Genomic DNA, 21,243 nt, shown 5'->3' on the forward strand with positions numbered 1-21,243 from the left:
AGGTTTGTCTTGCCTCATTGGCCAACCTTTTCCAAGTTTGCCCAGAGGGGCAAAATCAAGCTGTCTGTGAGCTCCTGGATTACTGGAGAGAGTTAAGGGAGAAAGTGCTTGCTTTGGGCCTTAGATCCTTACTGGGTATTTGACTCTGTGCAAGTCAATTAACCTTCTTTGTCTTAATCCACTGGAGAAGAGGCTAGAAAATTACTCAAGTATCTTTGTCAAGAAAACTCCATAGACAATATGGTCCATGGGGCAGCAAAGAGTAGCACATAACAATTATCTGGGCAGCTAAGTGGTGCAGTGGGTAGAATGCTGAGTGTGAAGTCAAGAAGACATCTTCCTGAGTCCAAATCTAGCTTCAGATATTTTCTAGCTGTGTGACCCCAAGCAAGCCACTTAATTCAATTTGTTCCTCATCTATAAAAAATGAGCTGGAGAAAGAAAAGGCAAACTACTCAAGATCTTTGCCAAGGAACCCCCCCCCACCCCAGTGGTGTCAAGAAGAATTAGACATAACAGAAGACTGAATAACATGGAAGCTGAGGAGGGGAGGGAGACTGTGGAAGGCGAAGGAGGAGGAAGGAAGAAGGTAGTGAGGAGCTCAACTTAGAGGACTGAATTTGGTCTCACCAAACTCAAGTTCACAGCTCTGCCACCTACTACCTGTGTGACGCTGGGAAAATCTGGGCCTCCTTTTCTTCACTTGTAAAGTGAGAGGGTAGATGACTGCTCATCCCTTCCAGCTCTAGCTCTATAAATTGATAGTTCTCATATATACAGGATGTCCCAAAAGTCTTGAGTGCAGTTTTAAGTTTTAATATCTTTAATGACTTAAAACTGCACTCAGACTTTTGGGACATCCTCTACTAGAAGAGAAGATGGAGAAAATGAATGTAGAAAGATAACATAATTTCTAATGTAAACTTATTAAATCAAGAAAATTTCTAGTGATATTTTCCATTAATTTTAATCTTAAAGTTAATTTTAATTTAATTTAATTTTAAACAAAGAAACATTAAACTCCAGAAAAAAATAAGTTCAAATCCAGCCCTAGATGCTTACTTACTGTGTGATCCTGATTCTCTGTCTCAGTCTTCTCACCTGTAAAGTGGAAATAATAATAGCACCTACCTCTCAGAGTTATTAAAATGAGATCATGTTTGTAAAGTGCTTTTCCAACCTTAAATTGTCATATGAATGGTAGCTATGATTGTTTTTGTTATTACCACAGTGCAATGAGTCTGTTTTTTTAATGACTATATGTTTATAATAGAGAACAGCACCAATAATTCCCATTTGTATCTTTTGATTTTTGGGGGGTGTAATTTCTATTTCAAAGCTAAAATCTATCATCCTGCAGGACAGAAGGCAGCAGATGGGGAAGCAAGGACACTGACTTGTGGTGACCAATAAATAAAAGCTGCCTCAACTGGAATTTCCTGCTCAGGGCAATCCTGAGACCATTGTTTTTTTTAGGGAAACTGAAGCCCTAAGAAGAGCTGCCCCTTCCTTTTTCTGAGGTATGGGATCTCCCAAAGAGAAGGTGAATTCTGGATGAATGTTTTCCTGTTAAAAGTTGTTTTTTAATTCCATACCATGTCTGAAAAATAAGAATCCTGAGCTACTTGGATGGGAGAAGGGGAAGCCTTTTGATTCCAATCTTCCTCTGGCTTTCATAACTATCTTGATAGCCTATATTTGCTTTTGCCTAGGATTAAATCAGTCTGGATTTTATATTATAATTTTATTTTGATTTTTGAAAGTTCTGTGGTTTGGTTTGTTCCTTTCTTGGGCATAGGGTGAAGGATGTGGAAAATATTCTTTTAAAGTGAGGGAAGGTAGTTAGGCAGTAAAGAAGTAGCTGGCTTTAAATTTGCAAAGAAAACACTATTCTTCTCTTCACCTGTAATGAGAGACATGAAACTTTGGGGAGTTCACTCTCTGATGAATAAAAGCATCCCAGAAGTCCTTTTGTTTGGAAAGTATCTAAAATTAGAAGCTATGCTTGTATATGAAGTGGGAGGGGGAGTTGGTGCACATTGAGATTTAAGAGTGGCATTTAATCCTTTGCTGTGAGATCACATATCATGATGGATGGAACACCAGAAAGACTTGAGTTCAAGTCCAGCCTCTTATATATAATACTGGCTATGTGACACTGAGCAAATCCTTTGTCCTATCATTGCTTTAGGCAGCTATCTAAGAATATAAATCACAGAGAAGTTACTGACTGGCACTGAAAGATGATTTCCTCCTCTAGGAATTCTCTCTGTTAATGAAACCTTAGATCCAGGTTTTATCCCTGTATGTATGATAAAAATACAACCTGGGTCAGCTCCCAAGCAGGAAGTATATCACAGCCCACCTCTGCTATTCCTTTGTGGTTACTTTTGCCATCACCAATAAGGGAATCAGAATTTGGGAGATCTTAATCTTTCCTCTTCTTCTTCAGTGTCCATCTGTCACTGGATCCTCTTTAATAAAGTTCAAACACTTAAAATTCAGGTTTTTACTCCAGTGTGGAGAGATCTATGGGTACAAACTATCTGGAAACTGAAGAAGTTAAAGCTATATAATTGCAGACCACGAATTTCTTGTGGCATAGTTTCACATGAACTGAGCCCAGCAGTTAGGTGGTGTAATGGACAGCAGTCTGGGGCTGGAGTAAGGAAGACCTAAGTTCAAATCCTCCTTCACACACTTAGTAGCTATGTGACTTAGGGCAAGTCATTTAATCTCTCTCGGCTCAAGTTTTATTATCTACAAAATAGAGATGATGATAGTATCTGTATTCCAGGGTTGTTATAAGGATCAAATGAGAAAAAATATAATAATTTTAAAGACTTAGTACAGTGCCCAGCACACAGAAAGTCCTATACAAATGTTAGTCTAACTGGAGAGACAACATAGAAACAACAAAGTACAAACAAGCTGTAGACAGGAGACAGACAGAAACAGATAGACAGATAGATAAATAGATAGATGGAAGGATAGATGGATGGATGGATATTTGATAGATAGATAGATAGATAGATAGATAGATAGATAGATAGATAGATAGATAGATAGATAGATAGAAGGATGCATTGAAGGATGGATAGAGAAAGATAGACAGACAGATAGATAGATAGCAGAGATAAAATATACACATATCCTCATATGTACATATATATGTTGTGTTTCAGTTCAGACTCTTCATGGCCCCATTTGGGGTTTTCTTGGCAAAGCTACTGGAATGTTTTGCCATTTCCTACTCTAGCTCATTTTACAGATGAGAAAACTGAGGCAAATATGGTTAAGTGACTTGCCCAAGGTCACACAGTTAGTAAGTGCATTCGAACTCAGGAAGATGAGTCTTCCTTTCTTCTAAGCACTCTATCCACTGCACCACTTCCATATACCCATGTATATATTGTGAAAGGAAATTCTTCGTTCTCTTTGTCTATTCTGAGTTTACATTTGTGAAAAGGGAATCCTTTATTCTCTTTGCCTAGTTGGAGTTAAAACTTTCATTAACAAAACTTAAATACCCCTACTTTGTATCTCCCTAGATTGTGAGGACAGAATTAACTCTCCTTTGTCTACTTTTGAATTAATCAACAAAAGCAATACACCCATACTTAACCCTAAAGTAAGGGAAATTCTTACTACAGGAGTTTACACCTCCAAAAGAAAAACATCCATACTTAATCATAAGTAGGTGGAAATCTGCAACCCACTGCTAACTAGATGACAACTCAGAATCCTAGGAGGAGAGTGAACACCTTTAGAGGTGACAAGTCAATCCCACAGACACTGCCCCTGGGCAGGGCTGGACAATTTGGAAACTGTGATTGGCCTCTGTGAAGAGGGGCAAGAACAGGAAACCATGATAAAAGACAGGAAATACTTGGGCTGAGTCAGTCTGGTGAAGTTGAGCCTAGTGGAGAGTGTCTCCTGGAGATAGTCTTCAAGGGAACTTCACTGGAGACTGCAGCATGAATCATGGTTTCAACTTAGATCCTGACTCCTGGACTGCTTCTTTGGGTGAGTAAAAGGGCTCACTCCTTTCCTGGTTTCCTAAGAGACTAGCTTCCATCTTGGAGGAGGCCTCATAGTTACTCACTGCAGGTCCTCCTGACTGAAGACTAGTATAAGTATTTTCTCTAACCTCTCTCACATTTCTCTACTTTACTGTTTCCCCTCTATTTTGTAAATAAACTTCTGACCACATTATTTCATATAATTCAAGTCCAACCACTAAATTTAATCTTTACAACATGTATGTATGTACAAATAAGATATAGACAAGATTAATTGGAGGCAATATCAGAGGGGGAGCAGGCCCTCATTGTCTCACACTTGGAATATTACAATAAATAGCCTGCTGGCATAGGGTCTTCCTGTTGCAAGTATCTCCCCACTTGAATCCATCCTACATTCAGCCACTAAAGTGATTTTCCTAAACCTCAGGTCCAAACATGTCATCGTCGACTCAATAATCTCTAGTGGCTCTCTTCTGCCTCCAGGAGTAAATACATCATGCTATGTTGAGCATTCAAAGCCCTTCATAATCTACCCTTCTCCCTTTCCAGCCTTCTTACACCATAGTCTCTGAAACATATCCAGTGACACTGGCCTCCTAAGACACTATCTCTCTGTTCTAGACATTTTCTCTTGCTGACCTTCATGCCTGGAACACATTCCCACCTCAACTTTTCCCATTAACTTCCTTGGCTTCCTTTAAGTTCAAATTTAAATCCCATTTTTAGAGGGAGCATTTCCCAATCCGTCTTAATTCTAATGCCCTTCCTCTGTTAGTTATTTCTTATTTATCTTGTATTTAATTTGCCATATATATTTGTTTACATGTGGTCTCTATTAAATTGTAAGCTCCTTGAGGGCAGTGACTGTCTTTTGCTTCTTTTGCATTCCCTGAGCTGAGCACAGTTCTTGCTCTTAGTAGTAGGCTCTTAATAAATGTTTATTGACTGATAAATGGTGTAAAAGGTAATGTTTTAGCTGAGCTTTGAAGAAAACTAGAGATTCTAAGAGTCATAGACAAGGAGGAAGTGCATTCTAGGTATAGGAAAATAGTACAAGGCATGGAGAAAAGAAAGACAGAACACTGTGCGAAAAGAATAATAAAGCAGGTTGGCTGGGCTTTAGAGCACCATGAGAAGAAATCAGAAGACAAGTTATGATTCCAGGAGAGATGGAGTTGGGCTAAATTGGATTGGGATAGTACCTTAATGGGATTAATGGATTTTGTTACTTGGTAGTTTTAATTGCTCATCTGTCTCTTCATGACCGCTTTTGGGGTATTCTTGGCAAAGATACAGGAGTGGTTTGACATTGTCTTCTTCAGCTTAATTTACAGATAGGGAAACTGAGGCAAAGAGAATTAAAGTGATTTGCCCAGGGTCTCATAGATGCTAGGTTATCTGAGGCCACATGTGAACTCTGATCTTCCTAATTTCAGATCCAATACTCTATCCACTGAATAATTTGAAAGTAGAGTGGGGAATATTAATCACATTGTAGGAAAGGAAGAGTGCTGAGACAGGAGGATTTAGTTAATAGGGAAAACAGAATTAACTAGCCCTAAGTTCTGGTTAAAATGTCAAATGTATACCAAAAGGTGCTCTGGCTCTGAAGCCAAAGGACCTGGGTTTTGATCCTGTCTGCTACTTGACAATAGTTCAATCCTCTGGTGACCATCTTTTAATATATTGAACCCAAAAAACCCCTTTTTCCTCCTTACATACTCACTATTTGTTTGACCTTCAACAAGTCATTTCATTTCTTTGAGCCTCAGTTTCTCCCTCTGTAAAAAAGATATTGGGTGAGATGGCCTCTGAGCTCCTTTCTAGCTCTAGATCTAACATCCCATGTGAAGATATTTCCATTTTCCAGCAGGAAAGAATTGACCAGCTTCCAAATTAATTAATGTACATGGAATCTTTTTAGTATGAATGTGGAAATGAATGAAATGGTGGCTTTTCTCAAGGCGGTTTTAGATCCCTCTCTTACAAAGTTTCTGCTTAGCAGTAGACTAACTAGAATTCACCTGTAACATTGCTGGTTGTAATGGGATGAATGCTCACTGCATTTATGTGTTCAATCTATGTCTAACTTTGAGGGCAACCTGGCCTAGTTACAGTTGCTATGGAAACTGTAATTTTGAATTTAATAAAACTCACCTAGAGGTGTAGGATTTCTTCTCCTCAAAATGCTCTATAAATCACTCAAATGATTGATCTATACCCCTGAGAAATGAAGAAACTGAGGCAGATTTGACTTGATAATGCATATTTGGTTTTCTTATTTTTTTCAATTAGGGGAACTAAGGAGAGAAAATAAATGCTCTGTTAATTAAAAAAATAAACTAAAGATTAATTTACATTAAAATATTTAAGTTAACAAAAGAAATAAGCAGAAAAGTTAAATTGTCACATAGAATCAGAGAGGAAAGGCTATAAGACAGACTATAATTTTTGATATGTTGAATAATTTCTAAAAAATCATTCAATTCATAAAAATGGATTCTCCATAATTACTAAGAGTATCCTCTTTCCCTACTTATCCCCATACAATTTCCTTGCTTTCTAGGAACCAAGTTGAGAGTGGCTCAAAGATTTATCTATAGCAAATGTACTGAGATCACCTACAAAAGTTTCTGAAAATAGAGAGGGGAGGAAGGAAGGAAGGAGAGAAAGAGAGAACACAATTATTATTCAATATTATACTAGAAATACTAGCTAGAACAATAAGAGGAAAAAAAGAAATTGAAGGAATAAAAATAGACAATGAGGAATGAAGTTATCATTCTTTGCAGATGATGTGATGCTATACTTGAAGAATCCTAGAGGATCAACAACAACAACAAAAAACCAACCTAGTTGAAAAAACTAACAATTTTAGGAATGCTGTAGGATATAAATAAGCCTACCAAAATCACCAACATTTCAATATATTACCAACAAAGTCTAGAAGAACATAGAGAAATGCCATTTCAAATAATTATACACTATATAAAATACTTGGGAATCTACCTGCTAAGACAAACCCAGGAACTAGATGAACTCAATTGTAAGACATTTTTCACACATATAACACGAGACATGAACAATTGAAAAAAATATTAATTGTTCATGTGAGGGCCTAGTCAATATAATCAGAATGATAATTCTACCTAATTTACTTATTCAGTACCATAACAATCAAACTACCAAAAATATACCATAGAGCTAGAAAAAAATAATAAAATTAATCTGGAAGAATAACCCGAATTCAAATCTAGCCTCAGACTAGTTGTGTGACCCTGGATAAGTCACTTAAACCTGTTTACCTCAGTTTCCTTCTCTGTAAAATGAGCTAGAGAAGGAAATAGCAAGCCACTTTAGGATCTTTGCCAAGAAAATCCCAAATGGAGTACAAATAGTTGGACACACCTGAAACAACTGAAAAACAAAAATCTACTTCCTGCTCCAGTATCACTTAATAGTGACCAATAAAAATGAATAATTAAATAAGCATACCATATGAGAATAAAATCATACAAAAAGCTCAGGCAAATTTCTCTCAGGAAGGGTAAAAGGGACTGGGCAGGAGGAGGATAGTCCCTTCCCCTCTCCCCCTAGTTCAGTGTCTTTGTTGTAGATATATCAGGATTTTTATCCTCTGGAGTTAACTTAAATATTATATGTGGGTTTAGAAAGGGTGAGTAGGAGACAGGAATGGACAGTAGAGGGGACCAAACAAGTTAGAGAGACTGGGTTTACTGTTAAGGAAAAGACTGTTGACAGAAGTGACAGTTAGGCCCTGTCACCCTGCTTCTCCTAGACAAGGGATAAACTCAGAGTATAATAAATACTATGGAAACTTCAAGGTACAAAGAAAAGCACACAAGGAAAACAGTTTAGTTGTTTTCTGAGAGGATAAGAGAGGGGCTGAGGTGAAGCTATGACTAACTGCCCAGGACTGGAGTCAAAGGGGTAAGTTCCTTAGCCAGCCTGGCTTCTGCCAGGTTGACAGCTTGGCTAAGGACCTGAGGAAGAGGGCTTGGATTGGGGGTCTCACAAGTGATCCAGAGATGTCTTCAGGATACCAGGAACCGACTCCTCCACAGCCAATGATCCAAAGTAACCAGGTAGGGAGAGATGTCTGTAGACTGTCCACCAGATCACAGGCCACTTCCCTACTCAGAGTTGACTTGCAGGATGATGTCTTCAGCCTTTGCAACCTTCACCACTCTCCAAGATCCCAGGTCAAATAGGGACTGTTGATTGCACATCTGCTCCAAACCCCTCACAAAAACAGCAATGTCTGTTGCTTAGCTCTCTCCTCTCTACCCCCTGCATTCTATACAGAATGTCCATGACTTCCAGCCAAGGCTTTCCCAAATCTACTTGCAAAAATCTGCCTTTATACCTTCAAAGCCTATACCTATTACAGCCCCCCCCCCCCCTTGTACAAAGCCAAAATAGTGCTCCACACAATATTTTGGTGTTTGTACACTACAAACTAAACTAAAATTCTAACCCAAAATTACAAACAACCTACACTAACTTTATTCTATCTAATACTATCCTACTCTATCCTATACTAGGGATTTTAACAAGGAAAGGTAAAGGGATAAATACATTGAACAGTTACATAGTTCAAGGCACAAAGCAACAAGTAACAATGCAAAATTTCCAACAAAATTAACAAAATCAACAGCAAATATGAAATATCAACACAAAAGTCAAAACGAACATCAAACACAACTCCTATTCTAATATAGAAATATTCTACTAACTAATAATTGCAAACCATTTTGGAAAATACATTTTAACACAACATTGCATAAGTTTTACAGCAAAATTACAACAAAACATTAAATTCACTTAAGCAAATTACATTTAAATGCTTGCAACTCAATTATATCAAATTATTCACCGAATTTACATTTATACATATTTATGCATATGATACATACATATAATATATACATAATATATATGTGCATGATATACATATATACATATATGTACACATAATATATAAGAGAACAGTAAGAAGTGAGAGAATGAATCACTCTCCAATTTAAAAGATACAAGTAGTCATTCAAAGGAGATTTGTTCCCTTCATCCAACTGGTAGGAGACAAGAGCTACATACCAAGCAAACTGGGCATACTTAAAAGGCCCATCTAGGGCACTTCATGTTAGAGTGGGTTAGGCTCAGAAAAGTTCAGAGTTTATATTTTATACTTAAAAGCTCTAAAAGTTTCATTGCTAAGATTATCTCTTCCAAGAAAACAAAAAGGACAGTAAATAAATATCTTCCCAGTGTTTTGCCCTATCCCTTCATTGCTCATTAACAAGATTATTATATCCTTATCTAGTACAGTAGTAGAAAATGTGCATTTCAGAGTCATGTCTATGCTAAAGAAAAGCATATATTTCAGGGTCAACTCTACTACAATGAAAAAAGCTTGAATTAGAAGCTTGAGAGAGCATAGTCCTGACTAAGTCACTAATTTAGCTGTGTGACTTCAAACAAGTTATTTAACTTCTCCATTCTTGCAGGCCACAAAATGTTGAATCAACTGATGATTTCTAAAGTCTCTTCTAGCCTTAACAACTCTGTGTCTTTATTCTATAGAAGTAAAAAAGACAAAAGACAGCAAAATTCAATAAGAATTTCTCAAAGTTAGCTTTGTGGCTATCACACAAATATATTTTGAGGATTTTTTTTTCTTTAAATAAGCTCCATTCTTTCCCTTTAATGGGCTTCTGAGATAGAGGGCTCCTTTCTTTTTCAAGTTCCCATTTTTTTTAAACAGCCATTTTTTTTTTTTTTTTTTAGAATTAGGATAGCCATCTTCCTCATCAGATGAAGGCAACTCATACAGTATTTTTGCTTTGTCCATGAGTAAGCTCTAAATGATTTCAGGACAGTCTCTTATTGACACATACAACTCCATGCCAACTTTGTGATGTTTCTAAAAGTCTTCATTTATGGCTTGCTTCTATCTTTGTGATATATATATATATGTATATATGTATATCATGAGTCCCCAATTAATTTAAAAATATTTTTATTACCCCTATTATTTTATTACCTCTATTAATTAAAAAATAGCTTGGACTCCAACCCACAAAGGAGTGGAGATCTTGTAAGATAATATTCCAAAAGGCAAGGGTCATGGGTTTACAGCCAAGAATAACATCCAACAAAAATGAATATAAGGCTGTAAGAGGGGAAAATGGGTCTTTAGTGAAACAGAAGATTCCCAAGCATTCATGATGAACAGACTTGAGTTATGGAGAAACTCTGAAGTTCAAAATCAAGAATTAGGGGAAATACAAAAAGGTAAACACAAATGAACAATCATAAGGGACTAAATGATAAACTCTTTTTGTTCAAATATGGGGAGATGTTATATGTGTCCCCTCTGAGCCTTAACATCATGGGGGGGATAGGGGATGGTAGAAGTTTAGTTAGAGAGATAAGCAAGGAATGAAGCCATTGTCTTGTTCTTAAAGGCAGAATAGTACATTAGAGAAGAAAAGAAGAAGCAGATAAAGGGAAATTATCTCACATAATTTAAATGTGTGAGTAGCAGTTTATATGAGAAATGAGGTAGCAGTTGATACTTGAACCTCATTTTCATCTGAACTGGTTAAAGGAGGTAAGAATACACACACACACACACACACACACATATATATATATATATACACACATTCAGACACACAGAAATACTTTTTTGTCACCAGGGAAATAGGAGGGAAATGGGGGAAAGGAAGAAGAAGGAATTCGTCCTCGGGAAACAAATTCTAATGCGTGTTTTGAGATGACAAAGAATGGAAATATGAGGAATGTCCATTCATTGGGGAAATGTCAGAACAAGTTATGATATATAAACATGATGGAATATTATTGTGCTATCAAAATTATTTCAGAGATGGTTTCAAAGAAACCAGGGAAGACTTACATGAACCAATGCAGAGTGAAGTGAGAAGAACCAGGAAAACAATGTATACATTGACAATATTGTAAAGATAACCAACTTTGAAAGACAGGAATTCTCATCAGCATAATGATCAACCATGATTCCAGAGGACTAATGATGAAACATGCTACTCAGACACAAGTGTGCATATGTGGAGATGAGTCACGGAACAAAACTGGTTGTGCTGGTACATAGTAGGCACTTATTAAATCTTTATTTACTTGTCGATTGGGAGCTATTTTATATTTGGCCTCCTTTCATGGGTGACCTCAGCTAAAGAATTCATGCCCTATCAGTCTTTATTCATATCTTTCATGAGCTCCAAAGTAACCGTGAAGAACTCGGTTTTTAAATAAAATTGCTTCTATCTAGGCAGAATGTACAGAGGTGGTGGTGGGAAGCAGAGCTTGGTTTTACCGTGGTAGAGCACACATTTCCGAAAGCCTTCGGTGTCTCCGACTTCCCACACAAACACCCAGACTATTATTCCCAGAGCTTAGATGAATTCCCAGAGAGAGATCTCAGCACGTACATTTGAGAAAAACAACTTTAAATTAAGATGGATGAAAAACATTCAATGAAAGCTCCACCACTATCCCTTACACACGTGACCTCCTCCTCTTCCCCCTCCCCCTCCTCTTCTGGGTACTGGCTCATTTGAAGCAGAGGAATTTGTGTGCGTTGTCCCACTTCTGATGCCCACCCAGTCTCTGACTTTCTCTAGGTAATCTTCGCGACTCCTGCTCGATGCTGCCTATTTCTGGCTCTTCAGTCTTTGAGAGAAAAAAACCTTCTCAGAAATCAAAGCTCTTAGGCACAATTCTCAGGCTTATTTAGTTAAGGACCTGGACCCGGAAGGGTAGGAATTAGAACTGTGAAAGGATTAAACTCAGGCAAGCCCTGCGTGTAGTCCTGAATGAGAGCCTGGCTTCTGAAGCCTGAAGACACAGCCCTGTCTTTTTGTCTCCCCCTCCCCCAACTAGTAGCACACAGATTGTGCCGGGGTCACTCTGCCCCGGTGCAAAGCAATTCTCAAATGCCAGTCTCTCCTCCCAGGGGGAGAAGTCAACCTGATCCTTAAATCTACACAGCCAAGGGACAAAGAGGGAGTTTTCCCCCACCCCCCATATTAATCCAGGTCAGGGTTTGAGAATTAGTTTCTTTTCAGTAAACTGTTTTTGAAAAAGGATTTTTTAAAAATATCTTCTGATTTTTCCATTGCCTTCCTCTCTCGGCATGTTCCTCTCCCACTTCCTCCTCAAATCCTCCCCCCCCCCTTATTTGAATAAGGAATTAAAAAAAGTACAGTTCAGGAAAATTAAGGAATATTTCAACAAAGTTGGACAGTGTATGCAGTGTTCTGTGCCCGTTGCACAAACCCCCATCCCCATCTCTTCAAGGAAGGGATTGAGATGGCTTCCGGTTACTCTTCTTTGGGTCAGGCTTGACCACTACAACTATCCACTAATCGCTTTCCATTGGCGGTTCTTCTTTCCATTTATGCTGCGACCAAGTCTGTCGGTTTCCTGTTTGTTTTGTTTTCGTTTCTGAAAGCTTAGTTCTGTATGCATGCCCAAGTGGCCCCTTCACTAAGGATGCTTCAAGCGCAAGTTTCTGTATGATTCCCCACCAAAGGCATCCCTGGAGGGGCTGAGTTCGAGTGAAAAGGATACACACGTGCAAGTTTACCTCCCGTGCAATGAGCCTTCGAAGGGTAAAAGCATGCCCACTGCCAACTCCAATAAATAGCAAGTTTAAACTGATAATAGAGCAAGGCAGGCATTTCCCAGGTCCCCCAACCTTCACGCCGCACCTTCACGCACCCCCCACCGCTACACACAATGGGATTCTTGTTTGCTTCTGGAGCATGTGACAGGACAGCCCCTGCTTTGCTTAGCTCTGGGCTACAGGTCTCTCAGGTAACAGGTGGCAGCAGGATCCCCAGTTGGGCTCCAGGCGCAGAAAAGAATGACTTCATAGGGGTGGAGCTCAGGGATCCTGGAGAGGTGGCGGTCACAGCCAGGTAACCCAGAAGCGAAGTTCTCTAATTAAAAGGAGCAGGTAAACTGGGCGCTTTCACCTTCGCCCTGAGGCAAATTGTCAAGCTAGCTGCTTTGGGCAAGTTCCTGAGGCCTGCCTCCCTCTGGCGCAGATGGAAACCAAAGAAGCCTCTGGAAAAGAGAACATGGGGACCAAGAAGAAGAATCTGACCTTTCTGAGACAGAGACTCTACATGTTAGAGAGAAGGAAGACCGACAGCGTCGTGGAGAGCCCTGGGGCTGTAGACCACAGTAACTCGGGACCCCTCAGAAGGAGCCAGTCCGACAGAAGCGAATACAACCAGAAACTGCAAGGTACGTGCCTGCTAAAGGAGTCACTGCCTTCAAACCAGTTTGTTTCATTTCCAAGTCTGTCTGTTTGTCTGTCTGTCTCTCTCCTCTCTCTCTCTCTCTCTCCCTGGAGCTGGAAGAGTCGGGTTCTAATCTCACTCTGTCATCTACCTGTGTGACCTTAAACAAACTGTTCTGACCTCTCTAGGGATCAGTTTTCCTAATCTGTAAAGGAGTCTATGTTGCCAAACCAGTTTGCTTTGTTTCCAGGTTTGTTTCTTCTTTGCTTCTATTTTCAAATAAGGCAACAAGTTATAAATAATAAAGATCGGCTGAGGATGTTATAGGGGTGCAAACTGGTGAACCCCGGAGTTCGGGAAGGAAACCTTTCTCAAGAATGAGAGGACTCCAAACTTAGCTTAAAAGTAAAAAAGAAAGATTTATTAGTAAGATAGGATTAATGGCCAGCAAGACAGCATGAGTGGAGCAGTCATGGGAGGCTCCCCCCCCCCAATCCCTCAATCCTGGGGATTATATACTTTTACAATTGTGGGGACATGATGCTGTGTCATGATGAGGATGTGATTCTAGAGTGGTAAACACTCAGGTATTCGGTGGGGGGGGAGGTGTTGGTCATCTGATCGGGGTCTGCCTGGAGACATAGGGGGTGACCCTCATAGTTTAGGGGACAGATGGATGTCTGGGATATACAACTTGATGTTATAGAGGAGGTGTATTTCTTTATCTATCTCAATTTAAAGGAATTCCAAGGAAGATGGTCTTTGCCTCAGGAGTCAGGAGGGCAGGAAGGGGGAAGGGAATCCCCTGTTCACAGCCTGAGTTAAGGGGTATAGGGTCCCTGCCATCTCTGTACAATACCCATGTCAAGGAGAAACTGCACAGTACAGTTCAAAGGGCCCTGCTTCTATAGTCAGAGGATCTGAGTTCAAGTCTTGATCTCTCATCTACCTGTGTGTCTTCAAATAAGACTCAGTTAAAACAGGGCTCAGTTTTCTAATCTGTAAGATGACTAGATGCTCTTTAAGGTGCCTTCCAGTTTCAAATCTGTGATCCTAAGAATTGATTTAGAAACACTTGAAGGGCGATCAGAATTCCAGTCTCTACCTTTTTAGATATCTAATGTCTACTTTTAAAAAATTAAACATTATATTACCCAGACTGAATTGCTTGTCAAGTTCAGGAAGGGTGAGGGACAAAGAGAGGGAGACAACATAAATCATATAACTTTGGGAAACTTATGTGGAAATGTGTTATTAAAATAAAAGAAAGAAAGAAAATTAAAAAAAAAACTAACCTAAACATAATTATGGCTTGTAAATGGTAAGTGAAATCATGATCTCACCCTTATCAGGTAATTAGTCAACCAATCTGGCATCCTTTTATTATTACTGATACTCCTATATAACTATTCTCTTTATGAAATGAGAAATACATTCCATTTTTTAAAAATGAAAAATCTTACCCTCAGACCCTACAACCTTAGTGGCTAGAGTCTTGGAGTCAGATGGGTTAGTGTTTGAATTCTAGTTCTGAAACTTACTGGCTGTTAAAGCAAAATAAGTCACTTCAACTGATGTTTTTTCTTTGTGTTTTTACCCTTGCTTTCTGTCCTTCTGTCTTAGAATCAATACTGTATATTTGTTCTAAAGCAGAAGAACAGTAAGGACTAGGCAATGGGGATTAAGTGACTTGCCCAGGGTCACACAGTTAAGAAGTATCTGAAGTCAGATTTGAACCTACCTGAGACCTCCAGGCCTGGCTTTCAATTCATTAAGTGACCTAGCTGCTCCCACCTCATCTTTTTTAATTTTCAATTTCCTCATCTGTAATAATCTGTAATAATATTCTTAGTATTTATAGCATAGGATTTCAATATGACTTAAGAAATATTTAATAAGTACCTACTATGTTCTGGGCACCCTACTAGGAGCCAGGATAAAAACATAAAAGAAAATAGTCTCCACCCTCAAGGAATTAAGGATCAAATGTGAAGAAGAAGAAAAAGAAGAAGAAGAAGAAGAAGATGATGATGATGATGATAATGAAGATAATAGCTCTTAAAGAGTATTTTACAAATATTATTTCATTTTATCCTCACAACCTGGGAATATCCAATAACTCTGGGAAGGTTAAGGGTTATTATTATACCCTTTCTATAGATGAGAAGACTAAGGCATAGAAAGATTAAGTGATTTACTTGGGATTACACAGCTCTGACAGGATTTGAACTCAAACTTTAAAGAGTTTATGAATGTCAGTTTCCTATTCTTTGTTATTATAAATAGTTAAGCATGAGATACTTTGCTAGGAGATCTGTTTAGGCAATGATTCAGGAAGTGATTAATTTTGTTATATCATATAGGAAAATACTGCTAATCTTGGGAAAATGTGGGATGTTCTAACTATCAGGTCAGCAACACAGTATTTGGGGAAATCTAGGTAGAGTATCACTCATTTATGATGACTGAGAATGTCCAAATATGGTATGCATCTTTGGCAGTCAAGACCTAATCATTTCTCTCTCCCCTTTTTCTTCACCCTGAGCCTGAAGGGTAAATGGCAATATCCTGCTTTAAGTATTACAAGGCATTTCTCTGGTGAGGTAGGTAGTGTAAATATCATTATCCTCCTTGTACAGATGAGGGGCATCATGAAGTGGAGGATAAAGAGCTGACTTTAGAGCTGGGGAGACTGGGATCGAGTCTGACATCTTGGCTATGTGACCTTGGGTAGGTCAATGCCTGATTCTCAGTGCCCAGACAACTCTCTAAGACTAGAAAGTAGAAGAACTAAGAAAAGGTAGAGGAACTAGGAAAGTAAAAGGAGCTTTCTCTTCCAGGAGTTGTGTATACCAATGAAATCACTGGTACAGCCCCTGTCCTACAGAGGAGGAAACAAAGTCTTAACCTTGCTTTGATTATCCAGTTGTTTTCAGTTGGTTCTGATTCTTGGTGACTCCTTTAGGAGTTTTCTTGGCAAAGATACCAGAGTGGTTTATCATTTTCTTCTCCAGTTCATTTTACAGATGAGGAAATTGAGGCCAACAGGGTTAAGTGACTTGCCCAGGATCACCCAGCTAGTGTCTGAAGCTGGATTTGAACTCAGGGAAATGAATCTTCCCGACATCAAACCCAGCACTCTATCCACTGTACCACCTTAGCTGTCCCCATTTAATTACTCATTTGGTCAATTTCTGAATCAGACATAAAATTTGGGACTTCTGACATGCTCTCTACACCACATCTTTTTCATCTGGCATATTCTTGGTAGAATTTTAAGTATTTTTTAGAATGTTACATGATCTCCCAGGAGTCTCTTACCTTTCATACAATGTATGTTTGAGCTTCTCTAAAACAACCAATGAGCTATCTATCCTTATGCATTGAATTCAGCCTCTAGTTCAGAAAGACCTCTTGTGAATGTTTGCATTTGCCAGATCTCTTTCTATGGGGAGCTTTCTGGAAGCTGAGATATTAATGAAGCATTGTGACTTTAAAAGCAACTAAGTAAATAGGGAAATACAAAGGGAACAGATTTACTGAAAGTATTGCTGGAAACTAACAATTTTTTTGTTCCTGGTCTGATTCCTGCCATCTCAGAATTGTGTTCTGAAAGAAAAGTCAAGTCTTATCACTAAGGAAAAGATGTAAGTCAAGCCTTTTTACCATTGTTGTAATTATTTTATTCCTGATGTTTTTATAGTTAACATGCTGGTTTCTCCTTTTTTCCTCCTTGTGAAAATAATAAATTAATGAGAAAACTGCAAAAAAAGAAGCAAAGCTTTTTGTGTTTTTCTCTTCTAAAATGTATTTCATAGAGTAAGAGTGGTGGTAACCAGATTGATCTGTTAATCCAAAAAGTTTGAACCGCTCTGCATTATTGGCTACAAATATGTCCCCAAATGGACATTTATTGTCCATTGTCTTTTTGAGGAAGAGACCATTGATTCAAACTCAGAGATAGCTTATTTATTGAAAACCGCCCTTACTTTGAGATCAGGGAACCTGGCGTCCATTTTTTGGTTCTTCTGGCTTTCTGTCCTTCCCAGTCCAGTCCATCTTCCACGCAGTTGTCAAATTGATCTTTCTAAAAAGCATGGCTGACCATGTTGCCCCCTCTGTTCAATAGACTGTACCGGTTCCCTATTACCTCCAGGATGAAATATTCAAATCTTCTGTTTGACTTTTCAAATTCTTCATAGCCTTGTGCCTTCTAATCTTTTGGTCTTTTTATACCTTACTTCTCTTTGCATACTCTGCAATCTGTCCTTGCTGTTCCTCATACAAGACAATCTATCTCCCAACTCCAGGCATTTTCACTGGCTCTCCTTCACTCCTAGAATGTTTGTCTTCCTCATCCCTGCCCCTTAGATTCCCTGACTTCCTTCAGACTCCAGTTAAATCAGCCTTTCTTCATTCCCCTTAATATGACTGTTTTCCTTCTGTAATTACCTCCAGTTTTATCCTGCATGTACTTTGTATGTTTGCTGTTTGCATATTGTCTCCTTTACTAGACTGTAAGCTCCTTTAGTGGAAGGACTATTTTTATCTTTCTTTCTTTGCAACTTCAGGGCTTAGCACAGTGCCTGACATATAGCAAGAACTTAATAAGTACTTACTGATTTGATTCACTTCTATTGCGCTCTTGGACATAACACTAGATCTAAAAGGAACCTCAAAGAGTACTTAGTTCAGTCCCCTCATATTATAAATGTAGAACGTGAGACCCTGGGAAGCACACTAACTTATCCCAAATCACACAGTTAACATCTAAGGTAAGATTTGGACTTGAGTCCTCTGGCTCATCAGTGCTCTCTCTGCTTGGCAATCTGTCTCCCACACTTCTACCTTTTGTTTTCAAATCAATTATTTGTATCGATTCCCATGCAGAAGGGGGGTAAGGGCTAAGCAGAGTTAAGTGACTTGCTCAGGGTCACATATCTAGGAAGTGGCTGAGGCCACATTTGAACCCAGGATCTCCCATCTGCAGATCTGAAGCTCAATATACTGAACCACCCAGCTGCCCCAAGACTTCCTCTTTAATAAAATGTGGGGGTTGGATTAATCAACCTCTAAGGTCCATTCCAAGTCTAAACATATGTTCCTAGGAAGTCACTCCATATCCCCTAAGTGCTCATATTCCTTCCTTCTCTGTTTGAATTGAGAATCCATTTTTTCTATGTTAAATCAAGGATCTCTCTGCTTCAGATTGTCCACCAGCAAAGAGAAAATGAAAATTATATTTGCTACCCACCTACTAGTGTGAGTTCTTATATTTCTATGAAGGTCTTAAGTACAAAGAAGCCTCCCAACCACAAATGATTTCTGGCATGTTTCCTATTTTGATCTTGAGGATGCTCTAAAGTTCTACAAGAATTCTACATTCTGCCTTGAATGCGGAATAGAACAGCAAGGGAGGGTCCATCTTTCCCAAGAGCTTTACTTGTTCTTAGAAGGAGCCATTTGGGATCATAAGAAAAATAGCAGAGTATAGTAAAACATTTCAAAATTAGGTTGACATCTTAGAATCGTTTCATGTTAGCTTAAAGTATGGCCTTAAAGATGCTATAGTCCCATCCCTTCTTTTTACAAATGGAGAAACAAAAGCCCAGTGAGGAGATGTGCCTGGACTAGAATTAGATAACCAGGTAGTAGCGATACCAAGGCTAGAATTTAGGTTTCATGGAGGAGGGTCAGTCAATTAACATTTATTAACCCTTTATCATATATACCAGGCACTGTACAAAGTGCTAAAGTTAGAAATAGAAAAATAAAAGACAATCTGTGTCCTCAAAGAGCTTAAAATCCAATGGGAAAAGATAATAGCTGAAAGGGGGTGGCGGTGAGGGCCATAATGGAGTCCAATTAGTAAGAAATAAAGAACTAGCTGACCTGGGAGCCCTCTTTAGTTGGAAGCGTTGGAAGGAGTTCTTTACTTTTCTATCCCTTCAGTCTGAGGGGAAGTCAGCCCAGCCTAGTGGAAACACTGGACAGGATGTCTATGTCCTAATCCAGGTTGTGCCTCAAACTCACTGTATGATTTTGGGCAGGTTATTTCATTTCTCTGGTAGTTGTTTGCTTTATGTTGTTCAGTGGTGTCCAACTCTTTGTGGCCCTATTTGGGGTTTTCTTGGCAAAGATACTAGAGTGATTTGCCATTTCCTTCTCCAGCTCATTTTATACATGAGGAAACTGAGGAAGGCAGGGTTAAGTGATTTGCCCAGAGTCACAGAGCTAGGAAGTATCTGAATCTCAAATTTGAACCCATCTTCCTGACTCCAAGCCTGGTACTCTACCTACTGTACCACCTAGCTATCCTATTCTATGATTTAATACACTGTAATCTCATGTCTCTATCCAGGTAGTGATTTACTCATCCAAGTCTATTGATACCATGTAGATTGGCCCCAAATCACAGCACCCTTTGGATTACATATTTGAGATCTAGAAAGGTCATTTTTTTTCTCCTGTGTCCCTATTGGGTATTCAACAAAGAATACAATGCAGGGTGCTGTTAGTGAAGGGGTTAAAGAGAGATAACAGGCAGACTTACTTCTAGCAGTGAGTTATTACTCTAGCAGTGAGTGGCCATCACTACTACAGTGGTTGGAATTTCATTTGGAAAACTTAATCCTTTCTTACTGATGGGAGAATAGGAAAAAATCTTCTGGAACTTTTTTCCATTTATAAAAATAACCCATTAGTAACATGTAATTCAACATTGTAGAAATAAAAATAAGCAGAATTACCCTGGGCAACTCATTTAACCCCTCCATGGCCTCAGGTAATTTTTTAAAGCTAGCTTGCTGAGCAGCTGCCAATCAGCATGAGTCAAGGGAGTTTCCTGACCAGGAGTTTCCTTCATGGATGAAGTCTTAGATCCCATTGAAATGCAGAACAGAGAGGAAAGTAAATAATCCTCACAAAATTACTCTTTCATGTCCTGATTTCTGCCTCTTAGAAAAAAGTGGAAGGAATAAGCATTTATATAGCATCTATCATGTGCCAAACAAATATCTCCATTGAGCCATACAATGTCCTTGGGAAGTAGGTGCCCTTATCATACCCATTTTATAGTTAAGGAAACTGAGACAGGCAGATATTGTCCAAGCCATTAAGTAGCTAAGGCTGATCAGCACTCTATCCACTGCACCACCAGCTAGCACCTTATAACCTAGTTGTCCCCTGATCTCCATCACTCAAGTCTCCATCCTATTTCAGCCTCTAAAGTTTGGCCAAAGTTTGCCCCAGGAGAGATCTAAAGTAAAATAAAAGTCTGAAGCTGAATCGCTTAAGATCAGTGTTTTTGGAGAAGGATTTTTTACATGAATAGGCATTCCAAATGTTACATTCATAATAGATCTGATTTCAGGATGCAGTGGTCTTCTTACGCTTATATGCATCTATTGTGTGTTCATATACACAGCTAAAGAGGATGCATATTTCCAGGGAGAAATAACCCTGTGTTTTTTAGCTGATTTAGATGAAGTTTACTTTTTTTAAAAATTTTTTTATTGTCATGCAAAGCGCACTTCCATAGTGTGTGAAATTAATTCACAATTTCACACAACTGTGTGAAAATAAATTCCATTGTTGTGTGAAATGGGAATGTGCTTTATATTTGAAGAAAGCTGGATCTGCACTGGAGTCACATATGGTGTTCAAATCTCAAATTTTTAAGTTGATTTTCTGCTAGTGCTGATCCATTTCACCTTCCTCTTGTCCCTTGCAAGCATGATATGTATGGACTGATTAGCAAACTGGCCATAGGAGAGAAGGAGGAAATGGGAATGGGGGTAAGGGTAGCTTGTAGTACAGAATGTGATTATGGAACAGAGTAAGAGATCACCCAGGGACTGATGGCATGAGAGCATAAAAATGGGATTTCCTAAAAGCATTGCCAAATGTAA

The 21,243-nt window shown here is 38.8% G+C and overlaps 1 protein-coding gene across 1 annotated transcript in view; it reads left to right on the forward strand.

Moving 5' to 3' along the window:
• Positions 1-13,135: 13,135 nt before the first annotated feature.
• Positions 13,136-21,243, forward strand: part of ARHGEF38 (Rho guanine nucleotide exchange factor 38) — a 78,744-nt gene continuing 70,636 nt past the window's right edge. The window contains exon 1 of the mRNA XM_044680965.1: positions 13,136-13,337. Coding sequence (XP_044536900.1) covers positions 13,136-13,337 — 202 coding nt within the window. The remainder of the gene's footprint in view (positions 13,338-21,243) is intronic.

This window comes from Gracilinanus agilis, chromosome 6, assembly GCF_016433145.1.
Source record: "Gracilinanus agilis isolate LMUSP501 chromosome 6, AgileGrace, whole genome shotgun sequence".
Taxonomy (NCBI): Eukaryota; Metazoa; Chordata; class Mammalia; order Didelphimorphia; family Didelphidae; genus Gracilinanus; species Gracilinanus agilis.